At 38.1% G+C, this 20,264-nt stretch overlaps 1 protein-coding gene across 12 annotated transcripts in view; it reads left to right on the top strand.

Moving 5' to 3' along the window:
- RAD50 (RAD50 double strand break repair protein) overlaps window positions 1-20,264 on the top strand; it is a 234,214-nt gene that overhangs the window by 191,954 nt on the left and 21,996 nt on the right. For all 12 annotated transcript variants that reach the window (XM_067731700.1, XM_067731702.1, XM_067731704.1 and 9 more), the window contains 5 exons: window positions 1,158-1,268; window positions 1,712-1,804; window positions 1,892-2,005; window positions 7,709-7,836; window positions 10,150-10,374. In XM_067731700.1, the coding sequence (XP_067587801.1) occupies window positions 1,158-1,268; window positions 1,712-1,804; window positions 1,892-2,005; window positions 7,709-7,836; window positions 10,150-10,374 (671 nt within the window). The remainder of the gene's footprint in view (window positions 1-1,157; window positions 1,269-1,711; window positions 1,805-1,891; window positions 2,006-7,708; window positions 7,837-10,149; window positions 10,375-20,264) is intronic.

The following is a 20,264-nucleotide window of genomic DNA, read 5'->3' on the forward strand; positions in this document are numbered from 1 at the left end:
TAGAAACCTGCAAGCAGAATGTTGAGCCCTTTTTTTTTTTTTTTTTTGCGGTACGCGGGCCTCTCACTGTTGTGGCCTCTCACGTTGTGGAGCACAGGCTCCGGACACGCAGGCTCAGCGACCATGGCTCACGGGCCCAGCCGCTCCGCGGCACGTGGGATCTTCCCGGACCGGGGCACGAACCTGTGTCCCCTGCATCAGCAGGCGGACTCTCTACCACTGAGCCACCAGGGAAGCCCCATATTTTTTTTTTAAGATTGTTTTTCGGCCAAAATAATTTATGATCTCTTGTCTGATGAACTTGTCTAATCTTTTGTTAAAATTTGGGCCTTTTTAAATGTATTGGCAGTACATGCATACAAAAACTTTTTTTTACTAAGATGATATGTTCTGGAATAAAACTGATGGTTTTGTGTATAGCATACCATTTTAGAATGAGAGTGAATACTTTAAAAAGCAGAAGTCATGAGAAATCCCACTACCCATGCAGCTAAAAGCAGATAAACTTTATAATTTGGCTGTGTCTGTGCTGAAGGCAAGGTATGGCTTGTTAACTCAGTTTTTGGTTTACAAACTTGATCACATGGTTTTGTGTTTGGAATCGTACTTAGTGCTCTGTGTATTATGATTCATCAGTTGTAACAGAAAATGGAAGAATAATTGAAACAAAAGTTCTTTTATGATCATATTTCCATCTGTAAAAGAAAGATCTGGACTGAAAGAGCTTTCCTATTTTTCAGTCACACAGAGCTGACATGGGCCCTTACAAACTCAGGAAAATTTATACCTGAAGCCACATGCTCATATAATTGGGAGTACGTGGTGTAGATTAAGAATCAAGTCAGTGGCTGACGCAATATAGCGTAGTGGTTAAAAGAAAGACTCTGGAGCTGGATGAGAGAAAGACTCTGGAGCTGGATGAGATTTGAATCCTGGCTCCTTCATTTACTGGCTTTTGGGACCCTGGATAAATCATCTCTGTGCTCATCTGAAATATAGCAGGAAAATAATGGTACCTTCCTCATAGGGTTGTTGGAAGGAGCAAATGAATTGACTTGTAAAGCCTGGTACATAGAAAGTGATTTTATTATGAAGTGTGACACCTGAAATAAGATAATGGAATTTTATATAAGACCATATATTTTTTATATCCTTAGGATGCTAAAGAGCAGGTAAACCCTTTGGAAACAACATTGGAAAAGATCCAGCAGGAGAAAGAAGAATTAATCAACAAAAAAAATACAAGCAACAAAATAGCACAGGATAAAGTAAGATTTCATGTATATATTTAGTTATCAAAAATATATGTTAAAATTATTATTCAGAGCGCCATGTTGGACACTAGTATTTCACATGAAATTAAAAACATGATGAAATAGTATTTTCATATTTGTGACATAATCTTAACATTCAAAATGTTTTTAGAATGATTAAATGTAAATTATTTTGCTTCTTGATCTAAAATAGAAGTTGAGAATTGAGACCTTTTAATCTAATCCCATAGTAATAAAGGGAGATCATAAAATTTGATTTCAGATAAAATCTGCTGGTGATGGAAACTGGAACTCAGGGCTTCTAACTTCCAAGCCAGTATTTCACTGTTCTCTCCTATTAAGTTTTTGTTATCTTAATAAAAGATATTCCTTGGAAATAAATCTTCTTAAATGCCCTAGTCTGAACTAGTATATTTTTAATAAATATTTTTCCACAGATAAATGATATCAAAGAGAAGGTTAAAAATATTCATGGTTATGTGAAAGACATTGAGAATTATATTCAAGATGGAAAAGATGACTATAAGAAGGTAATTTAAAACTACTTAATTGAATATAATTTAAAATGATTGTTTATATTTTTATTTCTTGTGCTTAAGAAATTTTCATTTTTGTAGCAAAAAGAAACTGAACTTAATAAAGTAATAGCTCAACTAAGTGAATGTGAGAAACACAAAGAAAAGATTAATAAGGAAATGGGAATCATGAGACAAGATATTGATACACAGAAGGTAGGTCCTTTTTTTGCTAATGATTTATGGTGGCATTTATACCAGTAACATTCTTATCTTTCTTTTTTACTTTTTACGTTTATTTTCAATACTTGCATTGAGTAGAAATGCAAACAGTAGAGAAAAGCAATTCTTTTTTTTTTTATGTGTATATGTTTATATAAAAAGTATGTTTCTTTTTTATGTTACTGAGACACAAAATTTTCCTTTGGCAGTATAAAAAGAGACATATTTTCATTTGTAAAATGAAATAATAAAAAGTGCATTTGGTATAACTCAAGCTGTTGTGATTCTTCTCGTTATAACATTTTTACCTGATTGTATTCTTTTTTTTAATTTATTTTTTATTAAAGTATAGTTGAATTACAGTGTTGTCAGTTACTGCTGTACAGCAAAGTGACTCAGTTACATATATATATTCTTTTTCATATTCTTTTCCATTATGGTTTATCACAGGATATTGATTATATTTCCGTGTGCTATACAGTAGGACCTTGTTGTTTATCCATTCTATATATACCAGTTTTTGTGTATGCTAATCCCAAACTCCCAGTCCAACCCTCTCCCACCCTCCTCCCCCTTGGCCACCATAGTCTCTTCTCTATGTCCCTGATTCTGTTTCATAGATAGGTTCATTTGTGTCACATTTTAGATTCCACATATTACTGATATCCTATGGTTATTTATCTTTCTGACTTACATAGTATGATAATCTCTAGTTGCATCCATGTTGCTGCAAATGGCATTATTTTGTTTTTTTTATGGCTGAGTTCCCTTGTATATATGTAACACATCTTTATTCATCTGTTGATGGACATTTAGGTTGTTTCCATGTCTTGGCTATTGTGAATAGTGCTGATATGAATGTAGGGGTGCACGTATCTTTTTGAATTATAATTTTGTCTAGATATATGCCCAGGAGTGAGGTTGCTGGATCATATGGTAGTTCTGTTTTTAGTTTTCTGAGGAGCCTCCATACTGTTTTCCACAGTGGCTATACCAACTTACATTCCCACCAACATTGTAGGAGGGTTCCCTGAGAAAAGCAATTCTAATAACATTGTCTTTTCTTCTTTCCTTTTTTAATTTTTATTTTCAGTAAAAGACTTACTTGGTAAAAGTTTAAACATAAAAGCATAAAATTAAAGTCTCCTTCCCCTTCTGCCAATTCTCAATCTCATTTCTAGGTATCATTCTTAAAAGTTGTCTGTAAGTAAAATATGTATATACTAAGTTGTTTTTCAGTTGATTCCTTTATCATTTACTTTCTTGATTAAGGAAATTAATTTCCACAGTATAATTAAAATCACATTAAGAAAATAATTTTCAGCATGCCTTATATAAGCATGATAGTTAATGCCTTTAAAAACTACACCGCTTCTCTGTTCCTGCTGTTTTGAATAAAATTTGCTATTTGAAAGCTTTAATCACTTGGTTATAAACAATGGTTAAAATCTCTTTGAAGATTAGCCATACCCGTTTTCTGCAGAATCTCTGGCCATAGTGCCAGGATTGTCAAATATATGAATATCAGTCAAAGGTAAATCAAATCTCTGCCATCTAGTAAATGCTATATAAATTTATGAAGCATATATAACAAAATACTTAGTTATCACTAGCTTGTGGGTTTTCTACTTAAAATCACAATCTATAAATCAGTAATGTCCATACAAATATAGAGAGATAATTAAGGTACACCAGTCTGTGACCCTTTTCAAGTTGAAGGTCTAAATTTAGTGGATCTGACTATATTAGTTTACTTTTATAACCTACCGTGTTCTAGAAATCGTTTACTAAGTTATATACATAGAGCAATGCTAAATAACATTTTAAATTGATGAGAAAATGAGACAGTGTGGAAATAAGGACAAGAAGAAGGCAATGAAACCAGGAGAGTAGTAAGTATATAAAACGTAGGCCATGAAATCTGATATGCTTGCTAAAGATTTTAGTAGTCACATGAAGAGAGAAAGTCATAATTAATTAAGTTTCACATTGTCTCAAAGCTAAAAACAAACCAGTTCTCTGGACTGAGACCAGAGAAAAATGTCTCCATAGGCATTCATGGAAAGGAAGACACTATATAGATTAATAAAAAGCAGGCCTTCAACAAACTTCATGGTTGTTTTTGTTTGTTTGTTTTTGCAGTGTGTTTCAGCACCTTTATCATCCCTTGATGACTGTAGAAGGTGGTGTGATTGGAGCCTAAAATAAATGTTAGAGTGTTTGGAGAGCAAAAGTTAGCTATAGGCACCCATCAAGATCACCTGGGTTTTTCCCACTCCTAAGTGTATAATAACCAAGAAAACGTAAAATATATGTTTACATTAAAACTTGTACAAGAATGTTTATAGCAGCATTATTAATGACAGTCAAAATATGGAAAACAGCCCAAATGGTTATCAGCTGATGAACAGATGAATAAAATTTGGTGTATTCATATGTATTTGTCAGGGATCTCCAGAGAAGTAAAGCCAGTAAGAGATCAATAAATATAGATAAAGATATAGATATAGATAAAGAAATTTATTATAAGGAATTAACTCAAGTGATTGTGGAGGCTGAGATGTCCCAAGATATGTGGTTGGCAAGCTGGAGGCTCAGGAGAGCTTGGTGGTGTAGTTCCAGTTTGAGTCTGAAGCCTGAGAACTGGGAGAGCTAATAGGCTCTAGATCCAAGAAGAGCTGAGGTTTCAGTTTAAATATGAAGGCAGGAAAAAACCACTGTCCCACCTCATACAGTCAGGCAGGATGAGTTACCCCTTATTCAGCCTTTTTTGTTCTGTTCACGTCTTTAGTTGACTGGATAAGGCCCACCCACATTAGGAAGGGCAGTCTGCTTTACTTATTCAGTCTACCAATGTAACTGTTAATCTCATCCAGAAACACTGTCAAAGACACTCAGAATAATGTTTGACCAAATGCCTTGGCACCCTGTGGTGTCAAGTTGACACATAAAATTAACCATCGTGGAATATTACTCAGCCATTAAAAGGAATGAAATATTGATAGATGCTGCAACATGGACAAACCTTGAAAACATTATGCTAAATGAAGTCAATCACAAAAGACCTTATTGTATGATTCCATTTATATGAAATGTTCAGAATAGGCAAATCCATAGAGACAGAAAGCAGAGGAGTGTTGCTGGGGGTTGGGGGGAAGGAAAGAAAAGGGAATAGAGAGTGACTGCTAATGGGTATGGAGTTTCTATTTGGGGTGATAAAATGTACTGGAATGAGAACCTTGTGAATATACTGAAACCACTGAATTGTACACTTTAAATTGGTGAATTTTATGGTATATGAATTACATCTCAAACTTAAAAAAAAAATCACCTGGGTTATTGAAAATACACATCTCTTTCTCCATTCCAGACCAATAAATGGGAACCTCTGGGGCATGAGCATACACATATGCATGTATATTTTGTTAAAGTTCCTCAGAGGTTGTGATGTATCCCCTTAACTATCAATCACTGAGTCAGAGCACCGCATGGCTTTCAGGAAGTTCTCTATAAATGGCATTTTCTCCAACCAGACTTTTGGTGGATTTTGGAATGGGGTTTATTCAGCATATTACTCTATCACAGGTAACTAGAAAGCAGCTAACTTTTATGGTTTCTGTAAGTGGCCAGCTGCATGCATTAACTGCTCTCTGAGCTGAGTGATTCAAGTTACTATCTTAAGAGTTGAGGAGCCTAACAGCTTATTTACGCACTTAAGCCCTATTAAATTTACTCCACAGAATTTTAAAATTTGGAAGTTTAATAATCTTCCTCCCTCATTTTTCAGATGAAGGGAACTGGAGTTGACCTAAATTGCCCAAGGTCACAAAAGTAGTGAGTAACAGAGGTAGAACTTGACCCTACATTGTCAAATTGCTAGTATAATAGGAAAACAGTTTTGGTGTAGTATACCTGCATCTGGTTTACTCTGATACTTTATCTCTTCTTTCTCTCCTGTTTTCTATTTTGAAGACTGTAACTGGAATTTTTACTGCTTAAAGTGTAAGGACAGATTTGACCCAAAAGGTATTTCACTAGCAGTTATTGAGCCAGGCTCTGTACTTAGTACTTTTTACATACACTATTTTAATCTTTAGAAGGCTCAGAGAATTTAAACTAATTTGTCCAAAGTCATCCTATTTGAAAGTTGTAATGCTGAGATTTGAGCTTAGGTGTATCTGACTTCAAAGCCTATGCTCTTTAACTACTGTGCTATATACTGTCTTTCAGAATGAAAGAGCAATTAGAAGCTGACCTAAAAGAAGGAAATCCCTAGCTTTCTGGTGACCATGCAGTATAACAGACCAGGAACATTATTTCATGCAAAAAATCAGTCTCACCTAAAAATGTGATAGCCCTTTAAATAGTCCTTTCAGGTATTCATGAAAGCAAATTCCATTGTTATATAATATTAGATGAAAGCGAGCAGTGCCACATTCTTTTGTTCCTAATAAGGAAAATGTATAAGCATAGTTCCCCATGGGAGAATCTTGGAGAGTCATAGCAGCTGCGGTGGCACATTAGGTTGCCTTGGCAACAAAAGGACATTTACAACCATATCATTTTAGTCATCTCTAACTGCTTATAACGATTCCTTTAATAGATATGTATATATTTATATTATTAGTTCCAGGAAAACTGAAAGGAACCTTAATGACAGTTAAAAAAACAAAAAAAACCTCAAAATAGTGATTCATAGATGGGCAGGGTTGGATGTGAACATTAAGCATATGAGAGAAGTCCTTGGCTTCCCTTCTTCTCTCTCACCTCCCAAATCCTTTTTCCCTGGTGACTCCTGTGTCAGTACTGTTGGCAACAAAGTATTACCAAAGATCTGCCCCTGCCTCCTACTTCCCACATCACTGAGTTTATCTCAACTACAAGGGTTGCTGTAGAAGGGTCTTTGAGAAGGCCTGACTCCAAACTTAGGATGAATTTTTTCTGTTCAGGCTTCTATGGGCCAAACCACCATTTTCTGCAGGAAAATTTTTTTTCCTAAGTTCCAAAGAGTCAGCTTATAAATTGTTTCCTGTTTGTCTCTTGACAACATAGTCCGTTTTAATCACCAGGAAAAGTACTGAAATAATTGTGTTGGTGCTGCTGCCGCTGCCAAATGATTTAGTGGTTGCTTTTTAAGGACAAAACTACTCAACAAGAACAGCTAAATTTAAATTTTTCAGTGCAATTCAGTGGCCAGGAAAGTGTCATCAAGTATATAGACTTACTGTTTTTGTGAAACTTCTTACTGCCTTGTATGATTGTCAGCTTGAAGGTAAAAATCTTATCTGACATACTTAACAGTATATAATGGTCTTGGCACACGTTAGTAGACAAATACAACTAGGGAAAAAAAAGTTGGGGAGACTTTGGTAGTAGTCTTGCTCTCTTTTTATCTTTTAGATCACTAGGCTCCATTGTGAGGTTCTTATGCAAGATGATCCAATGGGGCATAGGTATAAAATATTAAAAATCCAGTTATATCATTTTATCTCATCATTTTAATGTCTGTTTTGTGTGTATATGGGCCATCCAGATTCCTCCAGGCCTGGAGATTCCTTTACACTGGCTTCTTCTCCCTCTGCTGAGATACACATGATTCTAAGGCAGAATTAGCACTACTTGTCACCAGTTGCCTGCTATGAATCACATGTTGGTAACTTGATTATTTTTATTAACAAATTTAATATTTACATTTAGATACAAGAAAGGTGGCTACAGGATAACCTTACTTTAAGAAAAAGGAATGAAGAACTAAAAGAAGGTGAAGAAGAAAGAAAACAACATTTGAAGGAAATGGGTCAAATGCAGGTTTTACAAATGAAAAAGTGTGTTTTAAAAAATAATCTTTAGTTTAAATAAAGGTCTTTATTATTGAAATGTGAAAAATATTCAATACATGTTTTTGACAAAGAATGTAAGCCTGTAGCCAAAGTGTCCTTTCAGACTTAAAGGAAGATGGGCACTTTTTTTACAAATGTATTTCATGGCTTTACAAGCTGAAGTAGTAATATAGAATTTATAGTCACACTATGACTATGCAGTGATGGCCAGTATTAAAAATACCAAGTTCCCAGACTTTTGCGAGCCTGCTTCACAAGATTATGGCGTAAAGAATATATGTCCTCTGGACCCTGCCTGGGTCAGAGCTTAATGCTTAACTCTTAATGGAGTTATTGCCAAAGCAGTTTGATATTGGTGACCCATTCTACATGGTCCCAGGTGTAATTATGCACAAACCAGAGCATCATTTTTGCAATTAATAGAATTCTTCTTTCATCTGGTTTTATTGGTACTTACTGTAGTTGCTGTCTTCCTGCTACAGCAGAAAAGATTTTATTCTTGCTTTCTCTGCCTCACAGTTGCCTTAGGAATTCTGTAAGAACCTGGTTGATGCTAAGGCACTAGACTGGTATAAAAGGTTGTACTAGCCAAACAGATTTTTTGGAACCACCTCAGCTGGTTGGATATACTCATTCATTCAGCCATTCCTTGTAGGTTTTTCATTTTTCTTGTGATTTCACAAAGAAATCTGAATCAAAGAATGCTTAAGTTTTTCTAAAGGATATAATAAATTGAAATTTAATTTAGTTATTAAAACCTAACAAATAGGTACTCCCATGTTATTGTAAGTTCTCTTGGTTTAGCTATTTTAAATAACTTTCATATATCAAGGAGATCAGACTTAACAACTAGAAGAGCTCTTCATCTTTCAGCCTGTTTGTTTTTTATGCATTAGGACACTGAGACCCAGAAAAAAAGATCATAGGAAATTAGAATGAAAGCCAGGAATGTGACCAGATATCCTAGCTTCCAAGCCTCAGCTCTTTAACACTGTAATGTTGGTGTTCTTGGTGCCAAGTTGAAAAAAAAAAGTGAAGCTTATAGAACAAGTTTTAAATGAAACAGTTTATTCCTTGCTACTAAAGATCAAAAACAGATATTTTTATAATTCCTTCTGTAATTAGTACATAACAGTGCTTTTTACATTCATTCAGACTACTAAGCATAACTTCTCTTTTTCAAACCTTTCTTCAACGAGGACACAACAGAAATGTCAACAAAACAGATAATCAGGCCAGTTCTATAAGGATGTTCATAATCTTGAGAGAAGTGCCTGGCAAATAAGAGGATGCCTAATAAGTAATTGTTAAATAAATGAAGATTTTTAAAGCATACGTTAAAATCTGTATTATGTACCAAGTTATCAGAAAAGTTTAAGTATTTTACTTTTTTTTTTTTTTTTTTTTTTGTGGTACGCGGGCCTCTCACTGTTGTGGCCTCTTGCGTTGCAGAGCACAGGCTCTGGACGCGCAGACTCAGTGGCCATGGCTCACGGGCCAAGCCGCTCCGCGGCATGTGGGATCCTCCCAGACTGGGGCACGAACCCATGTCCCCTGCATCAGCAGGCGGACTCTCAACCACTGCGCCACCAGGGAAGCCCAAGTATTTTACTTTTTTGTCAGTATTGATGCTTTGTTTTTTGGAACTCCTCTCCATGTTTTTCTTTTCTTGTTTTTAAATTTTTATTGGAGTATAGTTGCTTTACAATGTTGTGTTAGTTTCTACTGTACAGCAAAGTGAATCAGCTATACGTATACATATATCCCCTCTCTTTATTTATGCTTTTTTATACTTATGCAAGAGAAATTTTGTTTTAATAGAGAAATACAAACTTTTAGTAATACTACTGCATAAATTTTTGAGATAAAATTTTCTTTTGTCTGACATACTGTGAACGAACTGATGATACCTGTTGCTCAGTAACTTCTCAGAGTTGGTAACTGAGCATTCTTAGTTGACAATGAGAAGTTTGTGAATTTGTAATATTAATCACCAAGAATACTTTGCTTAGGTTAGTGTGTAAACGTCAGGAACTTTTTCAGTGTTCACATGTTATGAGAGTACTTTATTGAGCACACAGAAATCAGCTGTTTAAAAACCTGGATGCTTCAGAGATTTGGAAAGAAGAAAGTTTTCCTTAGTACTGAAACCTTAAAGAAAAAGCAAGGAGAGACTTTTCATATGCTGATTGCTAAGGAGAATGATAAATGATATTTATCTATCTGAAGAAATCTGTCTTTTCCACTTTAGGCTGCTAAAATCTAAAAATGGTCCTCATTTGTCGTTTTCCCTCCTAGTGAACATCAGAAGTTGGAAGAAAAAATAGAAAATATAAAAAGAAATCTCGGTTCGGCAATAGGGCGACAGGATGGTTATGAGGAAGAAATTATTCGTTTTAAGAAAGAACTTCGAGACCCTCAATTTCGGGATGCCGAGGAAAAGTATAGGGAAATGATGATTGTTATGAGAACAACAGAGCTTGTGAACAAGGATCTGGACATTTATTATAAGACCCTTGACCAGTAAGTATTGGACTGGGTATTTGGTTCCCGTTGTAATCAGTATCAACTAGCATAATTTAGTCTTACTTTCACCCTTTTAAATCTATTTAATGTATTTCATACCTACCACAGAATGGAAAAATATATGTGTATATGTGTGTACACATACACACATGCTTACTTGAATTATGAAGTAAAGTTATAAAGCATATTAATATTAAGGTGCACTCATGATCCCACCACCCCCATACACAATCCAAGAACTCTACCGTTATCACTAACTGCCATCCACATAGATGCTCCTCCTTATCTCAACCATTTGTCATCCTCACTCTTTGTAACCACTGACACAGATTTTTGCTCTCTGTGGTTTTTTGTTTTTTTGTGTTTTTTTTTTTGCGGTACGCGGGCCTCTCACTGTTGTGGCCTCTCCCGTTGCGGAGCACAGGCTCCAGACGCGCAGGCTCAGCGGCCATGGCTCCCGGTCCCAGCTGCTCCACAGCATGTGGGATCTTCCTGGACCGGGGCATGAACCCGTGTCCCCTGCATCAGCAGGCAGACTCTCAACCACTGCGCCACTAGGGAAGCCCTGCTCTCTGCTTTTTAAAAATAATTTTATCATATGTATCATGTTTTGAGCTTTTAAAAAAAATGATATCATACTCTGTGAATGCTTCTAGAATTTGCTTTTTTGCTTGTTTTACTTTATTTTGGTTTTATTTACTTAAGTTGCTTATAGCTGTGGTATATGCATTTTCACTGATGTACAGAATTCTTTTGTGGAAATATACCATAATATATCCATTTTTGGGTAGATGGACATTTGGGTTGTTTCCAGCTCTTTACTGATATAACCCTTGCTTCTAGGAACATTCTTGTCATGTCTTACAGAGCAAAGGTGTAAGAGATTCTCTAGAGTACATGTGGGAGTAAAATTGCTGGGTTGCAGGGTATGCTCAATTTTACAAAATAATGTTATATTGTTTTCCGAAGTGATTTTACTAATTTATACCACTAGCGGAATATAAGGGTTCTCGTTGATGCATTCTTTGACACTGATTTTGTCGATTCTTAATTTTTGCAAAGCTAATGGGTTTTATTTTTACTTTATTTTTTTAAACATCTTTATTGGAGGGCTTCCCTGGTGGCGCAGTGGTTGAGAGTCCGCCTGCCGATGCAGGGGACACGGGTTTGTGCCCCAGTCCGGGAAGATCCCACGTGCTGTGGAGCGGCTGGGCCCGTGAGCCATAGCCACTGAGCCTACGCGTCTGGAGCCTATGCTCCGCAACGGGAGAGGCCACAACAGTGAGAGGCCACAACAGTGAGAGGCCCACGTACCGCAAAAACAAACAAACAAAAATCTCTATTGGAGTATAATTGCTTTACAATGGTGTGTTAGTTTCTGCTTTATAACAAAATGAATCAGTTATACATATACATATGTCCCCATATCTCTTCCCTCTTGCGTCTCCCTCCCTTGGACCCCCCCATCCCACCCCTCTAGGTGGTCACAAAGCACCGAGCTGATCTCCCTGTGCTATGCGGCTGCTTCCCACTAGCTATCAGTTTTACGTTTGGGCGGCTGCTTCCCACTAGCTATCAATTTTACGTTTGGTAGTGTATATATGTCCATGCCACTCTCTCACTTTGTCCCAGCTTACCCTTCCCCCTCCCGTATCCTCAAGTCCATTCTCTAGTAGGTCTGTGTCTTTACTCCCATCTTGCCCCTAGGTTCTTCATGACCATTTTTTTCTTTTCTTTTTTTTTTATATTCCATATATATGTGTTAGCATACGGTATTTGTTTTTCTCTTTCTGACTTACTTCACTCTGTATGACAGACTCTGGGTCCATCCACCTCACTACAAATAACTCAATTTCGTTTCTTTTTATGGCTGAGTAATAGTCCATTGTATACATGTGCCACATCTTCTTTATCCATTCATCTGTTGATGAACACTTAGGTTGCTTCCATGTCCTGGCTGTTGTAAATAGAGCTGCAGTGAACATTGTGGTACATGACTCTTCTTGAATTATGGTTTTCTCATGGTATATGCCCAGTAGTGGGATTGCTGGGTCGTATGGTAGTTCCATTTTTAGTTTCTTACGGAACCTCCATACTGTTCTCCATAGTGGCTGTATCAATTTACATTCCCACCAGCAGTGCAGGAGGATTCCTTTTTCTCCACACTCTCTCCAGCATTTATTGTTTCTAGATTTTGTGAGGATGGCCATTCTGACCAGTGTGAGATGATATCTCATGGTAGTTTTGATTCGCTTTTCTCTAATGATTTATGATGTTGACCATTTTTTCATGTGTTTGTTGGCAATCTGTATATCTTCTTTGGAGAAATGTCTATTTAGGTCTTCTGCCCACTTTTGGATTGGGTTGTTTGCTTTTTTGAAATTGAGCTGCATGAGCTGCTTGTAAATTTCGGAGATTAATCATTTGTAAGTTGCTTCATTTGCAAATATTTTCTCCTATTCTCAGGGTTGTCTTTTCTTCTTGTTTATGGTTTCTTTGGCTGTGCAAACCTTTTAACTTTCATTACGTCCCATTTGTTTATTTTTGTTTTTATTTTTATTTCTCTAGGAGGTGGGTCAAAAAGGATTTTGCTGTGATTTATGTCATAGAGTGTTCTGCCTGTGTTTTCCTTTAAGAGTTTGATAGTATCTAGCCTTACATTTAGGTCTCTAATCCATTTTGAGTTTATTTTTGTGTATGGTGTTAGGGAGTGTTCTAATTTCATTCTTTTACACGAAGCTGTCCAGTTTTCCCAGCACCACTTATTGAAGAGGCTGACTTTACTCTGCTGTATATTCTTGCCTCCTTTATCAAAGATAAGGTGACCATATGTGCGTGCGTTTATCTCTGAGCTTTCTATCCTGTTCCATTGATCTGTATTTGTTTCTGTGCCAGTAGCATCCTGTCTTGATTACTGTAGCTTTGTAGTATAGTCTGAAGTCAGGGAGCCTGATTCCTCCAGCTCCGTTTTTCTTTCTCAAGATTACTTTGGCTATTCAGGGTCTTTAGTGTTTCCATACAAATTGTGAAATTTTTTGTTCTACTTCTGTGAAAAATGCCAGTGGTAGTTTGCTGGGAATTGCATGGAATCTGTAGATTACTTTGGGTAGTATAGTCATTTTCACAGTGTTGATTCTTCCAATCCAAGAACATAGTATATCTCTCCATCTTTTTTTTTTTTTTTTTTTTTTTTTTTTTTGCGGTACGCAGGCCTCTCACTGTTGTGGCCTCTCCTGTTGCGGAGCACAGGCTCCGGACGCGCAGGCTCAGTGACCATGGCTCACGGGCCCAACCGCTCCGTGACATGTGGGATCTTCCCGGACTGGGACACAAACCCGTGTCCCCTGCATCGGCAGGCGGACTCTTAACCACTGTGCCACCAGGGAAGCCCTCTCCATCTATTTTTATCATCTTTAATTTCTTTCATCAGTGTCTTATAATTTTCTGCATATAGTTCTTTTGTCTCCTTAGGTAGGTTTATTCCAATATATTTTATTCTTTTTGTTGCATTGGTAAATGGGAGTGTTTTCTTAATTTCACTTTCAGATTTTTCATCATTAGTGTATAGGAATGCAGGAGATTTCTGTGCATTAATTTTGTATCATGCTGCTTCACCAGATTCATTGATTAGCTCTAGTAGTTTTCTGGTAGCATCTTTAGGATTCTCTATGTATAGTACCATGTCATCTGCAAACAGTGACAGCTTTACTTCTTCTTTTCCGATTTGGATTCCTTTTATTTCTTTTTCTTCTCTGATTGCTGTGGCTAAAAGTTCCCAAACTATGTTGAATAATAGTGGTGAGAGTGGGCAACCTTGTCTTGTTCCTGATCTTAGTAGAAATGGTTTCAGTTTGTCACCATTGAGCATGATCTTGGCTGTGGGTTTGTCATATATGGCCTGTATTATGTTGAGGAAAGTTCCCTCTATGCCTATTTTCTGGAGGGTTTTTGTCATAAATGGGTGTTGAATTTTGTCGAAAGCTTTCTCTGCATCTATTGAGATGATCATATGGTTTTTCTCCTTCAGTTTCTTAAATGGTGTATCACATTGATTCATTTGTGTATATTGAAGAATCCTTTTATTGCTGGGATAAACCCCACTTGATCATGGTGTGTGATCCTTTTAATGTGCTGCTGGATTCTGTTTGCTAGTATTTTATTGAGGATTTTTGCATCTATGTTCATCAGTGATATTGGCCTGTAGTTTTCTTTCTTTGTGACATCTTTGTCTGGTTTTGCTATCAGGGTGATGGTGGCCTTGTAGAATGAGTTTGGGAATGTTCCTCCCTCTGCTATATTTTGGAAGAGTTTGAGAAGGATAGGTGTTAGCTCTTCTCTAAATGTTTGATAGAATTTGTCTGTGAAGCCATCTGGTCCTGGGCTTTTGTTTGTTGGAAGATGTTTAATCACAGTTTCAATTCAGTGCTTGTGATTGGTCTGTTCATACTTTCTGTTTCTTCCTAATTCAGTCTTGGAAGGTTGTGCATTTTTAAGAATTTGTCCATTTCCTCCAGGTTGTCCATTTTATTGGCATAGAGTTGCTTGTAGTAATTTCTCATCATCCTTTGTATTTCTGCAGTGTCAGTTGTTACTTCTCCTTTTTCATTTCTAATTCTATTGATTTGAGTCTTCTCCCTTTTTTTCTTGAAGAGTCTGGCTAATGGTTTATCAATTTTGTTTATCTTCTCAAAGAACCAGCTTTTAGGTTTATTGATCTCTGCTATTGTTTCCTTCATTTCTTTTTCATTTATTTCTGATCTGATCTTTATGATTTCTTTCCTTCTGCTAACTTTGGGGGTTTTTTGTTCTTCTTTCTCTGATTGTTTTAGGTGTAAGGTTAGGTTGTTTATTTGAGATGTTTCTTGTTTCTTAAGGTAGGATTGTACGGCTATAAACTTCCCTCTTAGAACTGCTTTTGCTGCATCCCATAGGTTTTGAGTCATCGTGTGTTCATTGTCATTTGTTTCTAGGTATTTTTTGATTTTCTCTTTCATTTCCTGAGTGATCTCTTGGTTATTAAGTAGTGTATTGTTTAGCCTCCATGAGTTTGTATTTTTTACAGATTTTTTCCTGTAATTGATATCTAGTCTCATAGCGTTGTGGTCAGAAGATACTTGATACAATTTCAATTTTCTTAAATTTACCAAGGCTTGATTTGTGACCCAAGATATGATCTATCCTGGAGAATGTTCCATGAGCACTTGAGAAGAATGTGTATTCTCTTGTTTTTGGATGGAATGTCCTATTAATATCAATTAAGTCCATCTTGTTTAATGTATCATTTAAAGCTTGTGTTTCCTTATTTATTTTCATTTTGGATGATCTGTCCATTGCTGAAAGTGGGGTGTTAAAGTCCCCTACTATGAATGTGTTACTGTTGATTTCCCCTTTTATGGCTGTTAGTATTTGCCATATCTGTTGAGGTGCTCCTATGTTGGGTGCATAAATATTTACAATTGTTATATCTTCTTGGATTGATCCCTTGATCATTATGTAATGTCCTTCTTTGTCTCTTGTTATAGTCTTTGTTTTAAAGTCTATTTTGTCTGATATGAGAATTGCTACTCCAGCTTTCTTTTGATTTCCATTTGCATAGAATATCTTTTTCCATCCCCTCACTTTCAGTCTGTATATGTCCCTAGGTCCGAGGTGGGTCTCTTGTAGACAGCATATATACGGGTCTTGTTTTTGTATCCATTCAGCCAGTCTATGTCTTCTGGTTGGAGCCTTTAATCCATTTACATTTAAGGTAATTATCAATATGTATGTTCCTGTTACCATTTTCTTCATTGTTTTGGGTTTGTTATTGTAGGTCTTTTCCTTCTCTTGTGTTTCCTGCCTAGAGAAGTTCCTTTAGCATTTGTTGTAAAGCTGGTTTGGTTGTGCTGACTTCTCTTAGCTTTTACTTGTCAGTAAACGTTTTAGTTTCTCTGTCAAATCTGAATGAGATCCTTGCTGGGTAGAGTAATCTTGGTTGTAGGTTTTTCTCCTTTATCACTTTAAATATGTCCCGCCACTCCCTTCTGGCTTGCAGAGTTTCTGCTGAAAGATCAGCTGTTAACCTTATGGGGATTCCCTTGTGTGTTACTTTTGTTTTTTCCTTGCTGCTTTTAATATATTTTCTTTGTATTTAATTTTTGATAGTTTGATTAATATGCATCTTGGTGTGTTTCTCCTTGGATTTATCCTATATGGGACTCTGCGCTTCCTGGACTTGACTATTTGCTTTCCCATATTAGGAAAGTTTTCAACTATAATCCTTTCAAATATTTTCTCAGTCCCTTTCTTTTTCTCTTCTTCTTCTGGGACCCCTATAATTCGAATGTTGTTGCACATAATGTTTTCCTAGAGGTCTCTGAAACTGTCCTCAATTCTTTTCATTCTTTTTTCTTTATTCTGCTCTGCAGTAGTTACTTCCACTATTTTATCTTCCAGGTCACTTATCTGTTCTTCTGCCTCAGTTATTCTGCTATTGATTCCTTCTAGAGAATTTTAAATTTCATTTATTGTGTTGTTCATCATTGTTTGTTTGCTGTTTAGTTTTTCTAGGTCCTTGTTAAACATTTCTTGTATTTTCTCCATTCTGTTACTAAGATTTTGGATCATCTTGACTATCATTACTCTGAATTCTTTTTCAGGTAGACTGCCCATTTCCTATTCATTTGTTAGATCTGGTGGGTTTTTGCCTTGCTCCTTCATCTCTGTGTGTTTCTCTGTCTTCTCATTTTGCTTAAGTTACAATGTTTGGGGTCTTCTTTTTGCAGGCTGCAGGTTCGTAGTTCCTGTTGTTTTTGGTGTCTGTCCCCAGCAGCTAAGGTTGTTTCAGTGGGTTTTGTAGGTTTCCTGGTGGAGGGGACTAGTGCCTGTGTTCTGGTGGATGAGGCTGGATCTTGTCTTTCTTGTGGGCAGGTCCACGTCTGGTGGTGTGTTTTGGGGTGTTGTGGCCTTATGATGATTTTAGGCAGCCTCTCTGCTAATGGATGGGGTTGTGTTCCTGTCTTGCTAGTTGTTTGGCATAGGGTGTCCAGCACTGTAGCTTGCTGGTCATTGAGTGGAGCTGGGTCTTGGCATTGAGATGGAGATCTCTGGGAGATTTTCGCCGTTTGATATTACGTGGAGCTGGGAGAGCTCTTGTGGATCAGTGTCCTGAACTTGGCTCTCCCACCTCAGAGGCACAGCCCTGATGCCTGGCTGAAGCACCAAAGCCTGTCATCCACATGGGTCAGAATAAAAGGGAGAAAAAAAAGAAAGAAAGAAGAGAGCAACCAAACCAAATCCACCAATGATAACAAGTGCTAAAAACTATACTAAAAAAAAAACAAAAAAACGGACAGACAGAACCCTAGGACAAATGGTAAAAGCAAAGCTATACAGACAAAACCACACACAGAAGCAGACACATACACACTCACAAAAAGAGAAAAAGGGAAAAAATATATATATCGGTGCTCCCAAAGTCCACCTCCTCAATTTGGGATGATTCGTTGTCTATTCATGTATTCCACAGATGCAGGGTACATCAAGTTGATTGTGGAGATTTAATCCGCTGCTCCTGAGGCTGCTGGGAGGGATTTCCCTTTCTCTTCTTTTTTCGCACAGCTCCTGGGGTTCAGCTTTAGATTTGTACCCACCTCTGTGTGTAGGTTGCCTGAGGGCGTCTGTTTTTCGCTCAGACAGGACGGGGTTAAAGGAGCAGCTGATTCGGGGGCTCTGGCTCACTCAGGCCGGGGTGAGGGAGGGGTATGGAATGCGGGGCGAGCCTGTGGCGGCAGAGGCCAGCATGACGTTACAACAGTCTGAGGTGCTGTGTGTTCTCCCGGGGAAGTTGTCCCTGATCTCAGGAACTTGGCAGTGGCGGGCTGCACAGGCTCCCGGGAGGGGAGGTGTGGATAGTGACCTGTGCTCGCACACAGGCTTCTTGGTGGCTGCAGCAGCAGCCTTAGTGTCTCATGCCCGTCTCTGGGGTCTGCGCTGATAGCCGTGGCTCGCGCCTGTCTCTGGAGCTCCTTTAAGCGGGGCTCTTAATCCCCTCTCCTTGTGCACCAGGAAACAAAGAGGCAAGAAAATGTCTTTTGCCTCTTCGGCAGCTCCAGACTTTTCCCCGGACTCCCTCCCGGCTAGCTGTGGCACACTAGCCCCCTTCAGGCTGTGTTCACACCGCCAACCCCAGTCCTCTCCCTGGGATCCAACCTCCAAAGCCCGAGCCTCAGCTCCCAGTCCCCGCCCACCCCGGCGGATGAGCAGGCAAGCCTCTTCAGCTGGTGAGTGCTGGTTGGCCCCGTTCCTCTATGAGGAAATCTCTCCACTTTGCCCTGCGCACCCCTGTTGCTGCGCTCTCCTCCATGGCTCCGAAGCCTCCCCCCTCTGCCACCCGCAGTCTCCACCCGCGAAGGGGCTTCCTAGTATGTGGAAACCTTTCCTCCTTCACAGCTCCCTCCCACTGGTGCAGGTCCCGTCCCTATTCTTTTGTCTCTGTTTATTCTTTTTTCTTTTGCCCTACCCAGGTACGTGGGGAGTTTCTTGCCTCTTGGGAGGTCTGAGGTCTTCTCCCAGCGTTCAGTAGGTGTTCTGTAGGAATTGTTCCACATGTAGACGTATTTCTTATGTACCTGTGGGGAGGAAGGTGATCTCCATGTCTTACTCTTCCACCATCTTGAAGCTCCCCCAGTCTAATGGGTTTTAAATGGTAAATCATTGTGGTCTTCATTTGCAGTCCCAATTTCTAATGATGCTGAACATCTCTTTATGTTTGATCATGTTTCTTCTTTGAAATGTTTGTATTGTGTACCCATTTTTTTTTAAATTTAATTTTTGGCTGTGTTGCTGCCTGCAGGCTTTCTCTAGTTGTGGAGAGCAGGGGCTACTCTTCGTTGTAGTGCACGGGCTTCTCATTGTGGTGGTTTTTCTTATTTCAGAGCACGGACTCTAGGCACATGGGCTTCAGTACTTGCGGCACACAGGCTCTAGGGTGTGCGGGCTTCAGTAGTTGTGGTGCACAAGCTCAGTAGTCGTGGCTTGCGGGCTCTAGAGTGCAGGCTCAGTAGTTGTGGAGCACGGGGTTAGTTGCTCCACAGCATGTGGAAGCCGGACCAGGGATCAAATCCGTGTTCCCTGCATTGGCAGGCAGATTCTTAACCACTGTGCCACCAGGGAAGTCCCTGTACCCATTTTTAATGTATTATTGGTAGTCTTACTGATTTGCATGTGTTCTTTTAGCTCTTCTGAATTTTAATTCTTTTTCAGTTATATGTGTTGTAAGTATCTTCTCAAGTTTTTGTTTATCTTTTCACTTTCTTATAGTGTCTTTTAATAAACAGATTTGATTGTAAGATAGTTATATTTACCAGTCTTTTATGGTTAGCTCTTTTGTGTCTTAAGAAATCCTTCCATATTCCTATATTTTCTTCTAAAAGTTTTAAAGTTTTGATTTTCACATTCAAATACATTTAAGTATTTAATTCTAAATTGAATTTTATGTACAGTATGAGGTAGGAATCCAATTTCATTTTTTCCCTTATGGATACCAGTTGTCCTGGCTCTGTTTATTGAGAAATCTAATCCTTTTCTAATGATCTGCAGTGTCACTTCTGTCATGTCAGAATTCCATGTGTGCATGGGTCGGTTCTGGGTTTTATATTCTGTTTCATTGGTCACTTTGTCTATCTCTGTGCCATTACCAAGACTGTTGTAATTGCTGCAACTTTACAGTATATTCAGCATGTAGCAAAATTTTGTTTTTTATTCAGTCTGTCCATCTTTTGTCTTTTTTTTTTTTTGGCGGTACATGGGCCTCTCACTGTTGTGGCCTCTCCCGTTGCAGAGCACAGGCTCTGGACGTGCAGGCTCAGCGGCCATGGCTCACGGGCCCAGCCGCTCCGTGGCATGCG

This window comes from Pseudorca crassidens, chromosome 3, assembly GCF_039906515.1.
Source record: "Pseudorca crassidens isolate mPseCra1 chromosome 3, mPseCra1.hap1, whole genome shotgun sequence".
Taxonomy (NCBI): Eukaryota; Metazoa; Chordata; class Mammalia; order Artiodactyla; family Delphinidae; genus Pseudorca; species Pseudorca crassidens.